Here is a 23571-nt window from a genome sequence, read left to right as displayed (position 1 = left end):
ATAATAAGTTAACGCCTCAAACATCAAAACCCGTCCCCCATGATTTGGATCCTCGACTAATAGTCCATACTCTGGCCGCCACCATCTTGCTGCTCAACTTCTCTCGAATTATAATTGATGAGGTGGCGAATGAACATACTGAAACGTTTAGTGAGGCGAACTTAAACCAGGAACAGAAAGAGAGAGAAGGAACAGCATCCCAGGAGTCGATGGCGGCGTAATAGCGGGATCGAGCGCTGGAGCGAGACTGACTCTGCAACTCGCGGCACGGTCATTTATTCTTTTTAAAAAAGGTATGAGTAATGCATGTAAGTCAGCGCTATTATTTGCAAAGTGAGGGTAGCCATATCTCATGTCTGAACTCTGAAATTATCCATTTGCTTCACGCAAATGTATCCTGCTTTAATGAAATGTATCCATTCGAATATTTGTTCCGTAAACAACAAAATTATTTGTTTGAAATAAATATTTACTGAAATTTCATTTCAATTTTCTATTATTACGTTAACTGAGGCTCGGAGCCCAAGTGACTCTGATGTCCTTATGTTGCCAAACTCGAAGACCTACTATTTAAATCGATCTCACGGACGAGGCGGTGGAATCGCATTCCTGCTCTTCGACAATCCTGAATGCCAGCTACTTGATAGTTACAGTGCAATTACGCCCGACTATATAATTCCTTTGTGTTCAGACAAGACAGTGTTCTCCGTATGTCACCGACCACCTAACGGTGATATTCCAACGTTCTTAGTATTCGGCGATCAATTCGTTACATTCTTTAGTCAAAAAGACCAAACCTTAATTTCTGGACATGGTTTTAACATCGACATGAGTAACAATAGCCATTCCGCCAGAACTTTTAGCAGTGTTATAATATCCCATGGTTTTGTCAACATGATTAATATGCCAACTGGGTCACAACTGAATGTCAATCCGTCCTTTATCTGCTCTTTACAAATTCCCTGCAGACATATGCTGAGGCGGGAGTTATATTCTGGTGAGTTAGTGACCATCTTCCTGTGTTCCTTTGTGTGGAAAGAACTAAGCTAGTAGCAAACAAGTGCCCTAAAATCTTATACTAATCAATTATGAAGAAAACCCTAAATTTTTTCCGCGATGCGCTGCTGCAGAAAAATTGAAACAGAATAGGCGCATCTAATGACGGACATGATGCTTAGAATGGGTTTCTTGAAATTTTTCAAAACCTATATATTTTCAGCATTTCCTTGTGAAAGAGCGTGAAAACACTCGAAAAATACGGAAGCCGTAGATTACGTCTCAGTTGCGCAAAACAATGACAATTGAACACAAGTTATACATATGCTTTATCAATACTCATGTACCCGATAACTTTACAATATTTAAACAGTACCGAAACGAATTGACAAACAAGCGGCGATCTGCGCGGGCATAGTACCACTCATCTTTAAACGATAAGAAAAATCGAGATGGCGTGTTATGGTCCAGATTAAACAGACTCTGTCATGGAGGTCACTCACATGCGCCTTTTTCAAAACTTGTAAATTGAAAGAAATTGTCTGGCACCGAGTTAGCCGACATTCAACAATTCCTTTACAAACTTAACTGCGCGTGGTGATTCGTCGCCTGCTTGCGGATATGTGCGCAGTCGAAATGATAAGTCAATGGTTCTGCAGCAAGTCACAGTGCATAAAGTAATCTCTGTAATAAAACATCTCAATAACGGCAGTAGCTGGGGAATTGATGGCCTCAAGATACGGCCTGTGAAGCACGTAGTTGATATTATCGAACCTATTCACAGAGATATGTTTCACTCCTGTTTAGAGGCAGCCGTTTTCCCGTCACATATGCAAGTAGCTCGAATCACAGTATTTTACAAAAAGGGAGATATAAATTATCTGGGAAATTATAAACCACTTTCAATTCTGCAAGTATTTTCAAAGGCATTTGAACAAATTTTTACACCCCGAGACTCTCGAGATTTATTGACGAGTGTAACTGTGTACACAACACCGATTCCCTTTTTGTAAGGACAAATCAAGCGAACTGACTTACATGAACAAAAAGAATATATTCTTAGACAGTTTGAAAACACAGCTATTGTTGTTGGAGTGTTTGCGGATTCTTCAAAGGTTTTTGACTTGGTAAATCATAACATTTTACTAGAACTGAACTACTATGCTGTTTTGGGACGGGTCTTATTGCTTTTAAAATCATACTTATCTAATCGAAAATAAGTAAAGAAAAAAAAGAAAAGCAAGCCATCGTCCGTATATCCACAATTTTTTCACGGCCTTAAAAAGCAGCGAATAGATGGAATGTTTATGTCGTGTTTCCAGCTGCAAAGACCCTTTTCAGAGTGTGCAAAAACGTGACCACACCTTCAAAGCCTCCCTAATAAAAGTCTTACATGTATAAACAATTTATTGGTTCAATAAACGCATATAGTTATATAACATAACATAGCGCCTACGAGAACCTCATGATAACATATAAGAACTATATAAGTTATAAGGAACTTCTTATGAGTTTATTATAACTGCTTATATAATATTAGATTGGTCTTATATGTTCTTATAAGGTTCTTGTATGCTCCTATGGGATCTTATTTATTGAACCAAGAAATTTCTTGAATATATAAGATTTCTTTCTAGGGCTGCTGCTTGCGGGAGCATTACACGGTCCTTATACCTTCCTTAATAGGTTTTTTTTATTCATCCCCCCTTTCCTGTGGAAGACGATACGCAGGACAAGCTGGGCGGTGTCTTAATGATCGCCTTTGTGAACATAACAAAAACATCATCAACGCCAACTCTGATGAGTTAGGGTTTCACTGTCGGCATTGTGGTTGTTCGGCGCATTTCAACAATTGCGCTGTGTTAGGCAAAAGCTTCAACCAACGAAAAAGGGAAATGATCGAAGCCGAGAACATTATACGACTGGGAGACACATTTTCTAGTGCGCCGTGTATAGTATTGCCACAAAAATAGATTAATTATTAAGCTGCAAGCTTGTCTAGGCACTAGGAAAATGTTTTCTTTTTTCGTATATCTTTTTTTTTTATTCGTGTTATCCACAAGTAAAAGCAGAAGTTTAAGGCGAACTACATTGGACGAAGTTGTTAGTGAGCTCTTTGTGAGTGTTTTATGTTTTTGTGTGTTCGGAAGCTTCAGCGAGAGTTTATCGAGTGTGCTGTAACGTCGACCATCACGATCAACCAAACCGACCAAACTGAAGTTTTACCGACTTCTAAGCCCATTGCGTCTGGATAGTTACGTTTGAATAGAAGTCTTTGTATGGACGAAGAAGAAAGCTAAAGGCCCGTTCTTGGCCTCTACATGACTTTGTATTCGTCCTCTTGTAGTGATGGCACCATGCGTTTCTTCGGAGGCTTTTTGTTGCCTCCGCGATTTCCTCCGCCCTTGCGTCGTTGTTGCTGCTGCTGGTGGTTGGCCATTTGCATCTTCGGGTTTTTCAGTCCACGCGTCTCTCTTTGTTAGTTCTGGGTGCTGTCGGACTTGCTGCCTCCTTTTCTGTGGTTGTCATCCGCTGTTTTCTCGCTTTGTTTTTCCTTGAGAACTTGAAACTACGGGGCAGTCTGGCTCAGCGTCCGGCCGTTGTTCTCATCAAACTCCATGCGCGCTCCGCTCGTTCATTTATTCGGTCCTTCATAGCCGCTATCCATGTCGACCTCGTTGTTCGTTCCGTTCTTCATTTCATGCGCACATTTCATGCTTGCGAGGCCCCAGGGCCCGCGCACGAGGCGGGTTTCGGCGTCAGGTCTAGCTTAGGCTAACTCCCGGCGGGCGGCACATGCATATGTTCAGAGTAATTCGGTGCAGTTCTCTCATAGTGATAACGGCATGTATTTATGTAATGACTAATGCGTCATGCCCATTAAAAATCCAAAGTTAATATTCATACTTCACTAGGCAAACTGACCCTCAACGGCTGTGAGGCTGTGCCACACACTTAGTAATCAAATTCGTGTTTTGTTTTCATTAGTGCTGGAGGACAAAGGTCAGCAAGATTGATGTAAGCGTCCTAACAAACATGATTGAGAAAAGACGGTGAGTGTGCAGGCGAGCTGGTGGTAGCTAATCATGTCGTATTACACCTAAGACTGCGGTGGAAGAAATCGGAAGAACTTTCAGTAGAAGGAACAGACACAGAGAACGTCTCAAACTCAGCTAACTGGTTTATTTCTCAGACAGCCTTTAAGTACCCACGGAACTTTTTCCCAACCACACTCTACAGATAAACTCCTTTGTTGCAGACATTTCGAACCGGATGGAACACGCGCAAAAGATACAAAACAACCCACACCTGAGACGAGGACTTAACAATGGGACACTGCGGAACATCCCAGTGACCTCGAGAGAGATATGCCCCGAATTATCCTAACAGTCGCGTCAAAGCGCACACACCCAAAAAAAAGCACACACACAGGTGGCCTCTAAACCGTGGCGACACACCCAGACATAAAGAGACCACAAAGAGAACACCTTTTGTTTTTGGAAAACACACCCAAGTGATCTCGAAACCGTGATTACAAGCACATTAAAAAAAATTATAGATGTATATACACATATACATTGTCTCTCCCTCCTTCCCTCGTGAACCGAATGCGTTCGTTCAAACTCTGAGAAACTTTTTGGAGTTGCGTCCAAGTTGCATTGATGCTTGGCTTATGCAGTTTTCAATAGAACTTATTCTTATTGTTTCTTTAACGACCCTCTTAATTTCATTTCGCTCTTTATGCAGAACTTCTGTCTCTGACCAATGCGCATTACAATTATTGCATTCCTCTATGTGCTTTGCTATTTCGGAGTTCGGCGCATGCGTGCGTACTTTTCTCTTGTGTTCTAGTAACCTGTCATTGAGGCATCTTGAAGTCTGTCCCATGTACCTAAATCCACATGTCAACGGAATCTCATATACTACACTCTCTTTGCAAGGAACTGAAGGTTGCCGATGGGGCCTTCTGACAGCCCTTGTGGTCTGACAGAAAGGGCGTCAACCTGCTCATTTTGAAATCTGAAGACAACACTACGTCCACGCCGAACTTTTTTGCGAGAGCCTTTAGGTTGTGGGAAATCCCGTGGAAATACGGGATTACTGCTATCTTCTTGCTTGCTTCCTTTTCCCGTGGTTCGTTGTTAAATTTCAGTTCTAATTGTGTTTTAATGAATTCTTCTTTATATCCTGCAGATTCTAGCCTCCTCCACTGCTCTTTCACAGCACTACTCATAAAATGAGCGCATGATTTACCCAACGCGTTTGTTACTAAGGACTTAACTACCCCTGCTTTAACCGACTTGGCGTGACAACTCTTTCTACTCAACACAGGTTTTCCGGCTTTTTTCCCGCATTCCCAACAAAGACCTTGTTCCACATATACGCGTAAATCTAGAAACTGCAGGATCCCATTTTCAGGTTTTTCAGTTGTAAACCTTAGCTCCGGAGCTGCTGCTTTTATAATCGATTCCAAACCCTGACCATCATTCTCTCGAAAAGCGCAAATAAAAATATCATCCACGTACCTTTTAACAATGCCACCATTCAAGTTATTTTTTTGAAGTGTTTCACTTACGCAACTATCTAAAGTGTTAAGATAGATTTCTGCTAACATCGGAGCCACCGAAGATCCAATGCATACACCATCTCTTTGAACATATTTCTGCCCATTATATTCAACAATTGTTGCTTGAAGGTACAAATCAAGAAGTGAAAGGAAACTGTCGACGGCGATGCCCGTCCTGTACTGAAAGTTTACAAGGTTTAACTCTAGCACTTGCCGAACTCTTTGCATCAAGCGCACTTTCTCAAGCGAATAGTATAGATCCTTAATGTCCATTGACATTACAGTGCATTGTCTTCCATGAAAGCCCTCTAGAACATCAATTAGTGCCTCTGAATTTCTCAGTGAAAGACTCCCCTCCAGTTGAATTACATTCAACCTTCTTTGCGAAACTTTCGAGACGCTACACTGCCACGTTCCGAATTTGTTGATTACTGTGCGAAAAGACATATCCGGTTTGTGATCTTTCAAAAAAAAAAAAAATAGACTTAACGAAGACCTTTTTTGGTTAACTACTTGTTTTGCCAGATCATCCATCTCATCTTCCTTGAGTATTTCAACAATATTCTTCTTAATTTTTTTAATGTTCCCTTTCCATTCAATGAAAAGTGCGCTGAGGGCTTCGTCTGCCTTTCCTCCGAACACTGTCTCGGGAAGTACACCGAACATACCACTTTTGTCAGTCTGCAGCAGACGCAGCGATTCCTTTTCTAGTTTTTTCGCGGCAGCGTTTATGACACGAAAATCTCTCTTTTGAGTTCGAAAGCTATCATTCATCAGTTTGTCCATTCTATCATCAGCACAATCCCCGAACGTGGCTCTTTCATCATGACCCGTCACTTTCAAAATAGTCTGAATTGCGGAAAACGCATCTAACCTTGAAGGTCTCACGTTCATGTAGAACTTTGGGCCATTCCCCAGTGTTTGTTGCGTCTTTCTAGAAATGGACACCTCGCATGGATTCACCACGTGCAGTATAGTCAGATTGCACTGATTGTTGACGTCTGGTAGTCTTCCACATGCTGTCGCCTGATTGTTCCTTCGGATACTCCTTAACACTGTTCTTCGCTTTACGCTCCAAAGACTGTCAAAAAGTACCTTCTTTCCTGCGTTCCAGCGTTGGAAGTCCTGATCGGGCTTGTATTGCTGGCCCCGAAGGATGGTCCAGATGCGCTCGCAGGCCCGTCAGAGTTCTTCAATTTTCATGGTCGCACCTTGTCTGTATGCCTTGATAATCTTCTTTTTGGCGCTCCATGGGAATCTTGAGGATGATAGATGTTTGAAGAGGTTCGGATCCACATACCGCTTTCTCAAACTGATGCCCAGGAAAGCGACCTTTGCTTCCAATTCAGCCAGACGTCGTCCAAGGTTGTCGAGTACCGTGAATGCTTGAAGGAGCAGCGAGGTTGGTTGGGGTACAGCCGCGGGGCCATGGTTGAAGGGAAATAAGCCTGCTTCCGGAACTATTAGTGAAAAGACGGTGAGTGTGCAGGCGAGCTGGTGGTAGCTAATCATGTCGTATTACACCTGAAACTGCGGTAGAAGAAATCGGAATAACTTTCAGTAGAAGGAACAGACACAGAGAACGTCTCAAACTCAGTTAACTGGTTTATTTCCCAAACAGCCTTTAAGTACCCACGGAACTTTTTCCCAACCACACTCTACAAATAAACTCCTTTGTTGCAGACATTTCGAAACGGATGGAACACGCGCAAAAGATACAAAACAACCCACACATGAGACGAGGACTTAACAATGGGACACTGCGGAACATCTCAGTGACCTTGAGAGAGATATGTCCCGAATTATCCTATTAGTCGCGTCAACGCGCACACACCAAAAAGGGGATCGCTGCGTCTGCTGCAGACTGACAAAAGTGGTATGTTCGGTGTACTTCCCGAGACAGTGTTCGGAAGAAAGGCAGACGAAGCCCTCAGCGCACTCTTCATTGAATGGAAAGGGAACATTAAAAAAATTAAGAAGAATATTGTTGAAATACTCAAGGAAGATGAGATGGATGATCTGGCAAAACAAGTAGTTAACCAAACAAGGTCTTCGTTAAGTCTATTTTTTTTTTTTTTTTGAAAGATCACAAACCGGATATGTCTTTTCGCACAGTAATCAACGAATTCGGAACGTGGCAGTGTAGCGTCTCGAAAGTTTCGCAAAGAAGGTTGAATGTAATTCAACTGGAGGGGAGTCTTTCACTGAGAAATTCAGAGGCACTAATTGATGTTCTAGAGGGCTTTCATGGAAGACAATGCACTGTAATGTCAATGGACATTAAGGATCTATACTATTCGCTTGAGAAAGTGCGCTTGATGCAAAGAGTTCGGCAAGTGCTAGAGTTAAACCTTGTAAACTTTCAGTACAGGACGGGCATCGCCGTCGACAGTTTCCTTTCACTTCTTGATTTGTACCTTCAAGCAACAATTGTTGAATATAATGGGCAGAAATATGTTCAAAGAGATGGTGTATGCATTGGATCTTCGGTGGCTCCGATGTTAGCAGAAATCTATCTTAACACTTTAGATAGTTGCGTAAGTGAAACACTTCAAAAAAATAACTTGAATGGTGGCATTGTTAAAAGGTACGTGGATGATATTTTTATTTGCGCTTTTCGAGAGAATGATGGTCAGGGTTTGGAATCGATTATAAAAGCAGCAGCTCCGGAGCTAAGGTTTACAACTGAAAAACCTGAAAATGGGATCCTGCAGTTTCTAGATTTACGCGTATATGTGGAACAAGGTCTTTGTTGGGAATGCGGGAAAAAAGCCGGAAAACCTGTGTTGAGTAGAAAGAGTTGTCACGCCAAGTCGGTTAAAGCAGGGGTAGTTAAGTCCTTAGTAACAAACGCGTTGGGTAAATCATGCGCTCATTTTATGAGTAGTGCTGTGAAAGAGCAGTGGAGGAGGCTAGAATCTGCAGGATATAAAGAAGAATTCATTAAAACACAATTAGAACTGAAATTTAACAACGAACCACGGGAAAAGGAAGCAAGCAAGAAGATAGCAGTAATCCCGTATTTCCACGGGATTTCCCACAACCTAAAGGCTCTCGCAAAAAAGTTCGGCGTGGACGTAGTGTTGTCTTCAGATTTCAAAATGAGCAGGTTGACGCCCTTTCTGTCAGACCACAAGGGCTGTCAGAAGGCCCCATCGGCAACCTTCAGTTCCTTGCAAAGAGAGTGTAGTATATGAGATTCCGTTGACATGTGGATTTAGGTACGTGGGACAGACTTCAAGATGCCTCAATCACAGGTAACTAGAACACAAGAGAAAAGTACGCACGCATGCGCCGAACTCCGAAATAGCAAAGCACATAGAGGAATGCAATAATTGTAATGCGCATTGGTCACAGACAGAAGTTCTGCATAAAGAGCGAAATGACATTAAGAGGGTCGTTAAAGAAACAATAAGAATAAGTTCTATTGAAAACTGCATAAGCCAAGCATCAATGCAACTTGGACGCAACTCCAAAAAGTTTCTCAGAGTTTGAACGAACGCATTCGGTTCACGAGGGAAGGAGGGAGAGACAATGTATATGTGTATATACATCTATAATTTTTTTTTAATGTGCTTGTAATCACGGTTTCGAGATCACTTGGGTGTGTTTTCCAAAAACAAAAGGTGTTCTCTTTGTGGTCTCTTTATGTCTGGGTGCGTCGCCACGGTTTAGAGGCCCCCTGTCTGTGTGCTTTTTTTTTTTGGTGTGTGCGCTTTGACGCGACTGTTAGGATAATTCGGGACATATCTCTCTCAAGGTCACTGGGATGTTCCGCAGTGTCCCATTGTTAAGTCCTCGTTTCAGGTGTGGGTTGTTTTGTTTCTTTTGCGCGTGTTCCATCCGGTTCGAAATGTCTGCAACAAAGGAGTTTATCTGTAGAGTGTGGTTGGGAAAAAGTTCCGTGGGTACTTAAAGGCTGTCTGAGAAATAAACCAGTTAGTTGAGTTTGAGACGTTCTCTGTGTCTGCTCCTTCTACTGAAAGTTCTTCCGATTTCTTCCACCGCAGTCTCAGGTGTAATACGACATGATTAGCTACCACCAGCTCGCCTGCACACTCACCGTCTTTTCTCAATCATGTTTGTTAGGACGCTTACATCAATCCTGCTGACCTTTGTCCTCCAGCACTAATGAAAACAAAACACGAATTTGATTACTAAGTGTGTGGCGCAGCCTCACAGCCGGGAGGGTCAGTTTGCCTAGTGAAGTATGAATATTAACTTTGGATTTTTAATGGGTATGACGCATTAGTCATTACATAAATACATGCCGTTATCACTATGAGAGAACTGCACCGAATTACTCTGAACATATGCATGTGCCGCCCGCCGGGAGTTAGCCTAAGCTAGACCTGACGCCGAAACCCGCCTCGTGCGCGGGCCCTGGGGCCTCGCAAGCATGAAATGTGCGCATGAAATGAAGAACGGAACGAACAACGAGGTCGACATGGAGAGCGGCTATGAAGGACCGAATAAATGAACGAGCGGAGCGCGCATGGAGTTTGATGAGAACAACGGCCGGACGCTGAGCCAGACTGCCCCGTAGTTTCAAGTTCTCAAGGAAAAACAAAGCGAGAAAACAGCGGATGACAACCACAGAAAAGGAGGCAGCAAGTCCGACAGCACCCAGAACTAACAAAGAGAGACGCGTGGACTGAAAAACCCGAAGATGCAAATGGCCAACCACCAGCAGCAGCAACAACGACGCGGGGGCGGAGGAAATCGCGGAGGCAACAAAAAGCCTCCGAAGAAACGCATGGTGCCATCACTACAAGAGGACGAATACAAAGTCATGTAGAGGCCAAGAACGGGCCTCTAGCTTTCTTCTTCGTCTATACAAAGACTTCTATTCAAACGTAACTATCCAGACGCAATGGGCTTAGAAGTCGGTAAAACTTCAGTTTGGTCGGGTTGGTTGATCGTGATGGTCGACGTTACAGCACACTCGATAAACTCTCGCTGAAGCTTCCGAACACACAAAAACATAAAACACTCACAAAGAGCTCACTAACAACTTCGTCCAATGTAGTTCGCCTTAAACTTCTGCTTTTACTTGTGGATAAAACGAATAAAAAAAAAAGAGATACGAAAAAAGAAAACATTTTCCTAGTGCCTAGACAAGCTTGCAGCTTAATAATTAATCTATTTTTGTGGCAATACTATACACGGCGCACTAGAAAATTTGTCTCCCAGTCGTATAATGTTCTCGGCTTCGATCATTTCCCTTTTTCGTTGGTTGAAGCTTTTGCCTAACACAGCGCAATTGTTGAAATGCGCCGAACAACCACAATGCCGACAGTGAAACCCTAACTCATCAGAGTTGGCGTTGATGATGTTTTTGTTATGTTCACAAAGGCGATCATTAAGACACCGCCCAGCTTGTCCTGCGTATCGTCTTCCACAGGAAAGGGGGGATGAATAAAAAAAACCTATTAAGGAAGGTATAAGGACCGTGTAATGCTCCCGCAAGCAGCAGCCCTAGAAAGAAATCTTATATATTCAAGAAATTTCTTGGTTCAATAAATAAGATCCCATAGGAGCATACAAGAACCTTATAAGAACATATAAGACCAATCTAATATTATATAAGCAGTTATAATAAACTCATAAGAAGTTCCTTATAACTTATATAGTTCTTATATGTTATCATGAGGTTCTCGTAGGCGCTATGTTATGTTATATAACTATATGCGTTTATTGAACCAATAAATTGTTTATACATGTAAGACTTTTATTAGGGAGGCTGCCCGATTTGAAGGTCAACAACCTCAACAAACCAGTGATTTGGTGGTTCTCAATAGAGCCATTGGCATCAAAACTACAGACTTCGTTGCGGGTCAGATCTCACTTTCACTCTATCTCGCACACACTCATGCTCCTGACTCGCACACACGCACACTTACGAAAAGGAAAAGAAAAAGGTAATCCCTCAAGCTCGACGTGCTACGATGCACTTAGCAGGCCTTATTTTTTTCGTCTCGAAAAACGGTGTCCCGCATCTCGCCAGTTATTGTATCTAAAGCAGCACGGATGTGGTCTTGGAGCTCAGGGATATTCCTCGCTCGTCAAGCTAAAACCTTGGGCTTAAGATATCCTCAGACGGAGAACATCGCAGAAAGTGAGGTCTAGGGACCACGGAGGTCAATGCGTGTTCAGGGAACCTCAGCCTACCCAACTTCCAGGAAAGATAACGTCAAGCCCGTTTTCATGTGTGTAGCAAAGTAGGGAGGAGTTTCATCCTGCTGAAAAATGCAGACAGTACTCTACATGTGCAGAGCATCGAGCTCGGCCAGGACTTCTTGGAGCATCTCAGGTAGAACTCCTTGATTACAGAGCCGTCAAAGAAAAGGTCCAACAACTTTTTTTCTTTACATGCCGCGTCAGACGACAACTTTTGGCGTCTGGAGAGCAGGTTCGGTAGACCTGTGAGGGCTGGAACCCCACCAGAACCGCAGGTCTGCGTATTCACGCGGCCATCGAACTGAAGGACAGCCTCATCCGTCAATTAGAACCGCAGGTGGCTGAGGTTGGTTCTTACCCGTGCCTGCTCATCCTCGCCCAACTGCACATGGCGTGTGTAGACCTCCGAATCCTGCTAATGTATTTCCCGCGCCTTGAAGGGGTACGTTCGTTTGTGGAGCACCCGCCACACGAGACTCCGTGGTTCCGCCGAGCCGACGTAAAACCCGCCTGATGAAGAGGTGGGGCGCCATTTCAAACGCAGCGAGGACTGCTTCTCGTCGTCTCCTCTTTAAGAACGCCAGCGTGTGAGGTTGGCTCCTGTTTTCAACATTTCCGTTTTCGACTTTATAATTGTGCGCCGAGAAGGTCTGCGGAAGGCAGGCTGGCATCGTATCTGTATATTGTTCAGGCTTCTCGTCTCAGTGAACCAAAGCGTCACCTTGACTCTTTCCGTAGAGGTAACTTGTGGCACTGCGGCACGTCATTTAAAATAATGGGAACAAAATAGCAATAAATTAATAAAACCAATCACTGAGGACCACAGCGCTAGCCAAACTACCAAACGGCGAAAGCAGACGATGTACGAGAAAAAAATCGTTGTTGATGGGGGTAAGTGGTTTGCAAAGCAGCACTTAGCGTCTTTATTGCGATTTATTGCATCACACACTGCTTTTCTAATTTTTGTGAATACCCAAACTGAGAGTTGATTTTGACATTGGCGCAAATACAATTGAAAAAATGCGCGCTTGAGCTCTTGCGAACACTTGCCGGCATCGGTGGCACCATCTCTGAATAAGCTCTGCAAACATGGCCGTCGTTCCATCTCCTCCCGATAGCTGCCGCTCCACCATTTTGGAAAAAACTGTTTGTTTGTTTGTTTGTTTGTTTTTGGTTTCTGTTTTTTTATTATCATGTTGGTTCTGTACGGAGTAGAAAATTAAAGTTTTAGTACGTTAATCGGACGAGTAAATGGTATTTGAGAAACATTTCAGCTTGATACACCAGGTTGCTGTATTTAACAAACCATTGTGTTTGTTTGCTTGCTTGTTGTTTTTTGTTTGTTTTTTGCATTGTAGAGGATTAACACGCTTCAGAGTACCAACTTAAACTTCCGCCCATTAAACACTATATAATTTTAAGTGAAGTTATTCAACCAACAAATATCTTGCGTTCTTTTTTTATTCTTTTGCTTTGAGATGATTTAATGCGGTTTGTTTAGAGTCTACTGTTCCTTGTTGGTTTCATTTATGCATGCCCATGTTAGGTGATTATATTTTACCCTACTGTACCTACCCCGCCCCCCGCAATAATGACATTGGCACCGCAGGGAAACATAAAATAAATAAATAAATAATAAGGCGCAGTGATTGGGCACAATATGAAGTGTTCTCATATGACACAAAAATTTCCATTTTCTCGCCCTCATAACTCGTCAAGAGAAACGCTTTTTGGCAAACATTTAATGTACATGACCATTTCTGATGACGTCTCACTGTGTAAACATTGACGTCTCATTTGCTTTGATTTACCTCGGTCGTGGTAGCGATCCAGCTGCCCGGAAATCATATTTAATACAAAAGAGCTTAAGTCATAAAAACATTCTTAGTTCCCAAATGCGCAGACATTTTAGCAATGAGTAGGACAATGAAGGGATTCGCATCATTTGATATGAAAAAAGGCAACAAATCGCTAGAACGCAGTACCTACCGAGCACGCTAATAAAATTGGAACCTTGCGCGATCACATTTCTACAAACCAGTGTCGCATTTCTGAACATCCGCACGCAGAGAAAAAAAATACGTGCGCTTGTTAATCTTCAGTAGTGCGCTTCGAAATGCCTCCTAAACTGACTAAATTGTGTTGTGTTAGGCCTGTCGATACATTTGGTGCGAAACAACACCGCAGAGCGGGAAACCTGGGTTGGATTGTGATGGCGAAACTTAAGGAAGTTAGAAGTACTAGGAGGGGGCACGCTGCAATATTGGTGAAGCCTAGTCATAAAACGTTCAAACGATGTTGTGGCCAACGTTACCGTAGATCTCTGGCGATCGGTTCACGTGACATGTCACGTGTGAGATGGATGGTTGACTGTACAAGTATTCCTTGCAGGCCTGCGCGCGCTTCGTCCGGTAGGTTTTATCAGATTGACAGCTAGATGAAACCTAGCTACGGTCACGTGATGCGGTCACATTGGCCTGATAAGTGAGGTGAGTGAGGAGGAAAATGAGAAAGAGGCGAGGTGTCAAGGGAGCATGGCTTGTGGAGGCTACACGGCTGACGTCATGCTCTCTTCCACCCTTCTATCCTCCTTGGCCAAATTGGCCAAACCCCACTAGATTCCCACAGTTGCCAGACGAAAACAAAAACTCTTCCAAAACACCAGTTCATTCACGGATAAATGCTTTGTAGCAGTTTTGGCTAATTAGGTTATCAAAAGTCTTTGAAATAAGGAAGGGAGACAACTTGGCAAGGGGTTTGCACCTTGTTCGAGGAGCATGACCAGAAAGCGGGTGAGGCTACTCTGGGTTGCAGTTCACATCTTTTTACTCATTACTTCAGTCCGGAGTCTTTTCAACGCCCGACCTGATTTTGTGTTTAGTTCAGTACTTATAAGAGACGGGAAGGACCGCAGTGTCTGTGGTGCCCCACCCAGAATCGAGACCAGCAAGGCGATAGGTAAAAGCTGATCAATTGTCACACATGACAGTTGACGAGGCGACGAATGATTGAAGGGAGCAAAATATTTAATGGGGAGAACTTGTGCCCAAAACACAATAGAAGTAAGTTAGCGTCGCAGGCATCGATGGCGGCTTAACAGCAGGATCGAGCGCTGGGGCGCGACTGACGTGTACGGCCCGGTGAAGCTTCTTTTAAGCCTCTCTTAAGAGCCTACGATATTCTTCCTCGATTATTCTCGAACTATGCATTCTAAGCACGAACAAACTTTTCAACCTTCTCGAATTTTCTACTTACATCAAGAAAAAAGTTTAAATAAAGGTTCGAGGTACACTTCAGCACCTCTTGTGAGTTGTGAATGCGTAAGCATGCTGCCGTTCCTATGCTCCCTATTTCGCCTGCGTCATACTCGCGTCGACGGTCCAGCGCGCGCGCTCCTCGCCACGCTAACCCTGGGCGTGGAGCGGTGGAGCGCGGACACGCAGCGCCGTGGCTTTCTGCGTGGTTTCAAAGCTGGGATGCCTCAGATCGCGACTTCGGGAATTTATTTGCAGTTTGGTGCGGCTGATGACGTCGGCTCGCTCCATGGGACAGTTAATGCTTTCGTATTAAAAACAACACGCAGTGCCGCGAATCGCAAAACAAGGCAAGCCAAAAAGAACGGTAAACTGAAAAGTCATCGGGATCGCAAAAAGTCAACAGTCCTATCGAGTGCAGAGTGGGTAGAGTCGAACGACGTGAGCCAGCTCGGGTCGCGGTCGAAATTGTGAAACTCCTCGTGCTCCATCGGGTGCCACCTCGTTGATGAGTTCTCCCAGGCGGCGAAGTAACTTTTAGGGACCTAAGTTACGCTTTCGGGCGCTTCTCGCGGAGGCCCGTTGTCGTACCGGTATCCAGACTCACACCCGGTCTCCGGGCTGGAAGTGGACGTAACGACGGCGAAGGTTGCACTGGTGAGCTTGGACACGTTGTTTGTCTTGTAAACAGAACCCGAAGAGCTGTCGGACTTCCTCTGCCCGTCGAGTGACGATCGGAGAGTCGCCGTTGTCGTCGTCATCAGCTTCATGGGGCAGCATTGCGTCCAGCATCTTCATTTCTTTGCGACCGTGGGCCAGCTGGCGTGGTGTGACCCCAGTAGTCTCTTGAACCGCAGTATTGAAGGTGAATGCCACATACGGTAAAATGTCACCCCAAGTTTTGTGCTCTACGTCGACGTACATCGAGATCATGTCGGCGATGGACTTGTTCTATCCGCACCGTCAGCCTGTTTGTCTGCAGGTGGTACGCAGTGGTTCAACGGTGGCTCGTGTGACTGAGTCGGAGAATTTATTGAGTCAGCTGCGCAAAGAACGACGGTCGTCGACCTGTGATAAGCACTTCGGGCGCACCGTGCCGGAGGACGATGGATTTAACGAAGAACTTGGCAACTTCAACCGCAGTCCCCGATGGAAGGGCGTTCGTCTCGGCGTACCGTGTGAGATTATCGTTTGCGACGGTTATCCAACGGTTTCCCATCGTCTACGGTGGGAAGGGACCAAGCAAATTGATTCCGAATCGCTGAAAAGGGCGCAGCTGGGTGAGGGGGATCGGTTGCAAGAGTCCTGCTGGCTTTTTCGGTGGTTTCTTGAGTCGTTGACACTCGTGGCACGATCGGATCTAGAGATGGACCGACTTCGGAAGCTTAGTCCAGTAGTACTTTTCTCCAATTCTTGCAAGCGGTCTGCTGTATGCCAGGTGCCCAGCCGTCGGGTCGTCATGAGAGGTTTGGAACACTTCCGCACAAAGACTTGTGGGGATAACGCACAGCCACGTTGAGTTCTTGTTGCCAAAGTTTTCTTTGTCTTTTTTTAGGGCTGCGTGAGTTACATTAGAACGACCCTACGTAAGCGTGTGGCAATAACAGAAGGAGCGTTTCTGAGAATATGACTCTACCAGCGCTTGTTCAAACACTATAACCATGTGTGGTTTTAGATAAGGGAATATATTGCCACGCAAGGTTGGTCCTTATCGCCAAAAGTGAAAAATAAAAAAGGGAAGAGAAGGAAAGTAAAAGGCAAGAGGGGATAGTGCGAGCGACTGACTGAATAATCCTGGCTGGGCCTTAACAGGACACCCGTCTAGGGTGTCCTGTTAAGGCCCGGCCCGCGCGGACCTCACTCACCCGCCCGGAGGGCCTTGAAGTGTCCAAACCTACCCCGGGCTCAACTCAACCACCAGGATGCCTTTTTCTCTTGGGACGAACATCACAGGCAGCACAGACATGCTGAGAAGACGTCGAAAGAAAGTCGATCAGCTCAGGAACTACAGGTCGAAAGAACGTCGAAAGTCTGAACGTCAGGTCCCTTCGACGCAATATAGAAAGGCTAATATCTGGAAAAAAAAGCGTTGATTTTACGTCGACATAACGTCTCACTTAACGACCTCGGAACGTCGAGTGCACGTCTGAATTGGACAGGAAGTCAAGTGATAACGTTATATCAACCTTGACACAATGTCCTTTTTAACGACCATAAAACGTCGAGTATACGTATAAAATGGGCAATATGTCAATTGAGAACATCATAACGTCCTATTTAACGACATAAAATGTCGAGCGCACGTCTGTGATAATGTTATGTCAACATTGAAATAACATCCTATTTAACGACCATAAAACGTCGAGCATACTTTGAGACTGGCCTCAACCTGGGTCACCGTGGAACATTGGAGTCAACCGGATTTGGCTTTGTTGCTCCAAGGTACGTTCGCAAAAGCAGGTATATTCGGACGGAATAGACCACTTTCTAAATCCCCCAAGCGCCCCGGCCTGCACTCCAGGAATAATGGGAACGGTTTTCCTTCAGCTCCCCAGTGATCGGTAATTTCGGCCACTCCCATGGTTACACAGTTTAGGGTGTAAATCGGAGGCACCCTAAACGAGCGTCCTATAGTGCCCAAGGACCTGTCAAATCACTTTTAAGATTTCTCGTCAATGACAGCGCTTTCGATACTGTGCATGCTGTCCACCCTTCAACCTGGCTCAGCTGCAGAAATCTCTTACACTATTATCATTCTCTTACAGCTTCAAAGACGCTAATATTAAGTTAGAAACGCTAAAAATGCTATAAACAGCCCCGCTGACTCCGAGCTAGATCCTGGTTTTTGTTGTTGTGAATTCTCGGCTTTTTAAGCCATTCCTGTTAAAACAACAATCACGAGAATGATATTATTGTAAGAGATTTCTGCAGCTCAGCCAGGTTGAGAGGTGGATCGCATGCACAGTATCAAAAATGCTGACATTGATGAGAATTTTTGGAAGTGGTATGACATCCATAAGGCGCTTGTTCAGGGTGCTCAAGGTGTTCGCTCAGAGATTGTTGGGACGTCTCGCGCTAAACGTTCAAAGAACCTCCCGAAAAAAACGTAGAACTGACGTCGAATAATGTCGATGACGTCAAGGTGTTGCTCAGGACATTGTTGGTACGTCTCCTGCTCCACGTTCAAAGAACTTCCCGAAGAAAATGTAGAACTGACCTCTATTAATGCCAATGACGTCAAGGTGTTGCTCAGACATTGTTGAGACGTCTCGCGCTCAACGTTCGAAGAACCTCCCAAAAAAAACGTGGAAATGAGGTTAAATAATGTCGACGACGTCAAGGACATTGTTGGGACGTCACGTGCTCCACGTTCAAAAACTTCCCAAAAAAACGTAGAACTGACGTCGAATAATGTCGATGACGTCAAGGTGTTTCTCAGGATATTTCGGAGATGTCTTGTGCTCGACGTTCAAAGAACTTCTCATACAAGACGTCGAACAGACGTCGATTACTGTTGAAGACGTCGAAGTGAAGCTTATGACTAGGGTTCGGAGTTTTCGGTTTAAACAGATAAAAACCGATAAAAGCACGCCGAATTCATTTTCGGAAATTCGGTTTGAACCGAAAAAGGTCAGGTTTTAGGTTCGGCGTTTTTGGTTTAAACCCATAAAAACCGATAAAAGTAAGCTGAATCCATTCTCTAAAATTCTGTTTTAACCGAAAACGGTCAGTTTTTTAGGGTCGCCTCGAGATTGGGGGGGGGGGGGGGGGGGGGGGGGGGGGAGGGGAGGGGAGGGGAGAGAGGGCGTTGGCAAGGTTCGACACTGTGTGATGTGATGTTCTGTGTCTCGTCCTGACTTTATTCGGGAGACTTCCGAACACGGCATTCCAGCTGGCCTCGCCCACCTCGTCGAGTTGGGGAGGGGTCACACCACCAGCGACCGAGTGCTGCCCGAGGGGTGTAAAACGTCCCGTTGCTTCTCGCAGCCGATAACGGCTTGCAGGTGCAAATAGACTCACTGGCAAGCTGAACTCTGGTGCTGGCTCTATTCTGGAGGCTTCGACCACGGCATTCCTGCATGCCTCCCCCCGCCCCGCCGAGCGACAAGTCGCACTACCACCGCCGGAGCGCCGCCCGAGTTAGGTGTCGGATGTCCAGCTTCTCCTCGGTCCCGTAACGGCTTGCAGGTGCGGGTCCAGACACTCTGGCAGACGGGACGGACCCATTTGCAGACCAGGGTTTCGGGATTTAGGTGACCTCGACTTTGTGGAATTGGGGAGAGGGGGAGGATGAACTGCGGAAGGAAGAGACATTCGTTGGCGGGGTAGCGTCGAGGGATGCCCGAGAAAAAGCAGCTCGCGGTACGGGGGAAGGACGCCGACACGCGGGACGCCGAGAAAGTGCGGAGTTTTGGAGGACTCCCAGGACGCAAAGCCGCTGGAGAGGGGACCCTGCGAAAGGCGATACGACGCAAGAGATCGGGTCAGAGACGGAAAAAGGACATCGCCTAGGAGCCGGGCCTGCTGCGGAACCCCTGCGAGCACCGCGAGCCTTCAAGAGATGCACGGCAGGTCATGTGAGCCCCGTATCATCAAAGCCTGATTAGTATCTTATTAATTCGAAGAAATGCATAAAAAGTTAGCCCTACGATCAGTGTTGTGAATTCCTCCGCCCTGTGTGAACCCTAAAGACGGTAATGCAATGCGCCGTCACAGTGACCTCTTCGTGCTTGCCCTCTTCCAAGGTTCAACATGCAACAAAAGAGGTCTTGGATTGGCCTTCGTGGGACATCTGTGTCGTTTCTCTGGTCGGGCTTAGTGTGTCAAGTTCCCGGTCCAAAAAAAAAAAAAAAGTTCGGATGTGGGCTCGTATAAGGTTTTTAGCTTCATGCAAGATCTGCAGCCACACTTTAGTGGGCACACGAATTATGTTGTGCTTCGAAACGTCGCACCGTGTTTTTTTCGGCAGTCACATTTGGTTGATTGGTCGATTTTGGATCAGGCAGCGCTTCATCTCCTCTGCCAGTGTCCAGTGTTAACGTTGAGAGGGCATTCTCGAAGCCCAGGGTCATTAACAGGAACGAATGAGCGTGGATCAACGAGGAGAACCTTGGAAACTACATATGTATTTACTATAATAAGATTGCATAATCCTGATGTACAGAAGGCGAAGTTCCATGTTTTTTGGACACTGACGTGATCGTACTTCTGTTCATTTTTTTTTTTTGTCAGTCGCGCACATTTGCGAAATAAAGTATCGATGTTTTTTTTTTTTGTTTTATTTTCAATGTATCTGTGTCGTTATTCCTTGAGGGATCAGAGATATCAGAGACTCATCTGATCCGCTGTCCGATGGTATTTCTTTCATATTCACCGAAAAAAAAAACGGTAAACGTTTGTGGGCACAACTATACACCGAAAAAAAAAACGAAAATTGAATCTCAAATTAAACACCAAAAAAAGTACGCCGAATTTCGAAAAAATAAAAACCGAAAACGCCGAACCCTTCTTATGACGTAGTCACTACGTCGCGCGTTTGACGTCGGAACCTCTCATGTGAACGTACCAATGCCGTCGATAAAAAGTTTGTTAAAGGGACACTGACACCCCCCAAAAAAATTTTTTCATTTTTTGCCAGGGGTTTTATTATGGTGTCGGAGGACTACCCAATTAATATTTTGCAACAGAGTAGCGTATTTTTTTAATAAAGCCAAAAGACGCAACTGCTCGAAACCGAAACCGAAACCCGACGGAGGTCGGAGAAGTGGAGAGAAGAGAGTGAGTGGCGGAAGTCACGTGGCTAAACCCGACCGTGCGTTTTTGTTGTTGTTGTTTTTTTTTTTTTTTTTTCTCCTCTCCGTAGCAGACGACACGACATGCGATGCGGCGTGCGGGAACTGCTCGCCGGGCGATTCTTTTGCAGTTATGTTTGTTACGCTCGTTGTTCTGTACTCCAAGGTGAGTTGTTTTGTACATTGAGGAGTCGGAGATGAGTAGCGAGTGCCCGTGGTGAATTTCCATGATCGGCTCCGAAAAGAATACACCCAAGATGTTGCGTGAAGAGCTGGCTCACATGTCCTGCGTCCGAAAAAAAGTGGCATTGTGCGACAGAGTTTCCGAAAGATCAACGGGATCGGGACCAATGGCTGGCTGCGATTCCTGTAGAACATATACGGGCACCTCGGAAAGCGGACGCTACCTGATTTATATGCTCCTTGCATTTTGTGGAAAGTGATTACATTGAGTTCGCAGGTGTCAAAAAGGAAATCACATACCATTTAATTCAGCGAAATATCGTCCGCAACATTTGTTTGTTTCTTCAGCGATGATTGTAAAAAAAGAAAAAAGATACGTAAACATCGGGAAATGTTTGAAAAAAAAAAAAAAAAAACGAACCCGGTCTTACCGCGTGTGAAACGGACGTCTTTCCCACTGCGCTACTGGGGGATCTCTTTTCTGGCGGATCTCTTTCCTTTGTAATAATTAAGCCGGTAAACTGTAAGTTGGAAAGTTTGCTGTCGATTTTTTATAGCAAAAGCACTCCCGAGTCGAAGTCGGGAAGCACCACGCTTTGGGGACATTCGCACCTAGTAAAGAAATCGTACGCATGCATATTGAACTCAAAGTAGACACGTCGTGCTTGACGTTTGCGCGAGCGATGTCTTCAGCCACGAGAAGGGAGCGGCGGCTCGGCGACGTCTTCGTGCAAATCGGCTTGGTGGCCGGGCGTGTCGTACGGGATGAATACCAATTCTTTTGATCAGTCCCAAATTTCTCTTTTAAAGGTAGACAGAATGCGCCGGTACCGCGAACGACAGTTCTGAAATAGAGGCCCCACGCCCGTCGTCCGCTACCATCGCCGTCCCCGCGAGTCCCACGATACGCGAAACGACGAACGCACAGAATGCTTCCGGTTGTCTGTGGAACTTTTTTTTTTCAATCAACGTATTTACAGCTTTTTAGAAGCCACGAAAAATGGGTTTCATATTTTTTTCTATTTTTAATATAGAGTGTGTGCCTTCAGTGACCCACGACTTTGATTAAATTTGGTGGTCGCATCGATACCTTAGAAAACGGCCCGTGACCTCGAAAAAGAGAGTGAGCGAGACTCGAACCGGCCAGTTCTTGATCGGCGGTTTTCGGGCGGAAAGAAACCGAATTTCGAGCCGCAAATTCTGTTCTGGGTAGTTGAGCTCTCATATGACACGTACAACTAAAAACCTCGGCGAGCATAAATACCCTGTCAGTGTCCCTTTAAGGACTTCGACGTCGCCCAACGTCTAGGACCTTATTTCGGCGTCATCTCGACGTCTTGTGCTGCCTGGGATGCCACGCACAGCCAGGCGTGAGTGGGTGAACCCACATGGCTCGGGGTCCGTGGTGATGCCACTATCCAAACACCTGCTAACGCAGGTGCCCGCTGCGGAGGAACTGATTGAACGGTTCATCGAAAAGCCCCGAGGCGGTCAGGTAAACCTACTTTCTACCTCTTTGAGAATTTGTAGCAACCCGATCAAATGTCGCCTAAATGGGATGCTAGCGTAAGAGAACTAAATATTCAAATATACAGTACAAGCAGGCTTAATTCCCAAACGTTTTAGTTCTGAGCGTTTGTGCTCGGTGGGATGACCCGTGGGAACGATAAAACTCTGTACACAGGCACAGCACTCGACGCAACTCAAGGTCGAGTAGAACGCATCCAGATTAAATTGGGGGCCCCCCGGCGCCCGAAAATTCAACTCATGTGGTCAGGACCGATTTTCATCGGGCTCGCCATATCTCCAGTGTCGAGAACTTTTCTTCGTCAATTAATATAGACGTTCGCCGCTCCAGAAATCAGCCGGTTACTCACGATAATTAAGTAAGCGCCGATCCAGTGCTCGCTGTATAGCACCGGTGTCGTGCTCGATCCGCGGGCGCCTTTCTCCGGTCAGCCGCTTACTCGAGGAAATCGGGGGACTTGCGTCCAAAAACAATTAGGGCTGTAAAGGACGCCCCAGCAAAGCGCTTTCGTTGAATGTCAAGACTGCAGATCAGGGATCTGTTGGTCCACAGGTTACCTTGAGACAACCTACGGAGTTGTGCACGGGGGAGGATCAATGCGTACGCCGGATAAAAGTACGAGGTACGAGGTCGGGAGGCTACCCGAAAGCGATCATTCGGCGCTTTAAAAGCAGTTGTTGGTGGCACGATCAGCTGAGTAAAACTACAGGATAATTTCCCTTCCACTTGACCGATTGATATCGTGCGCCATTGATATTTGATGCCTCGGAAGTTTGGGGGGTGAACTTGGCTCATACTTTCTCGATGTTTTATTCAGAAGCTCGAAGTTCGTCAAACTTTTAAACTTGGTAGAATGGAAAGTTTAAAAAAAAAAATGTTTCGTGATAAGGTGCACGTGAGAGCGCGTTGGACAGACCAGTTCACACAGAAAGAATTTAAAAAAAAAAACTGAAAATAGACAACTATGGGCGAGAACTAATTCAAGCATTTAAGATCTAGATTGCCACAAACAATGTTTCAGAGTCCTCGTTGTCGTTATCGACACCAGAGCTGGAATTGCTAGCGCCAGAG

The 23571-nt window shown here is 45.2% G+C and overlaps 1 protein-coding gene across 1 annotated transcript; it reads right to left on the bottom strand.

Annotated features, from left to right (window-relative positions):
* Positions 1-5509: 5509 nt before the first annotated feature.
* LOC120840526 lies at positions 5510-6745 on the bottom strand (the record flags this gene model as incomplete). Its single annotated transcript, XM_040211114.1, has 1 exon — positions 5510-6745. A coding segment is annotated over one exon (1236 nt), but the record flags the coding sequence as incomplete, so codon positions are not given.
* Between the last annotated feature and the right edge of the window lie 16826 nt (positions 6746-23571).

The sequence above is a fragment of the Ixodes scapularis genome, unplaced genomic scaffold (assembly GCF_016920785.2).
Source record: "Ixodes scapularis isolate PalLabHiFi unplaced genomic scaffold, ASM1692078v2 PGA_scaffold4__175_contigs__length_147842914, whole genome shotgun sequence".
NCBI lineage: Eukaryota > Metazoa > Arthropoda > Arachnida > Ixodida > Ixodidae > Ixodes > Ixodes scapularis.
Note: the sequence above shows the minus strand (reverse complement) of the source record. Positions and strands in the feature narration are given on the sequence as shown.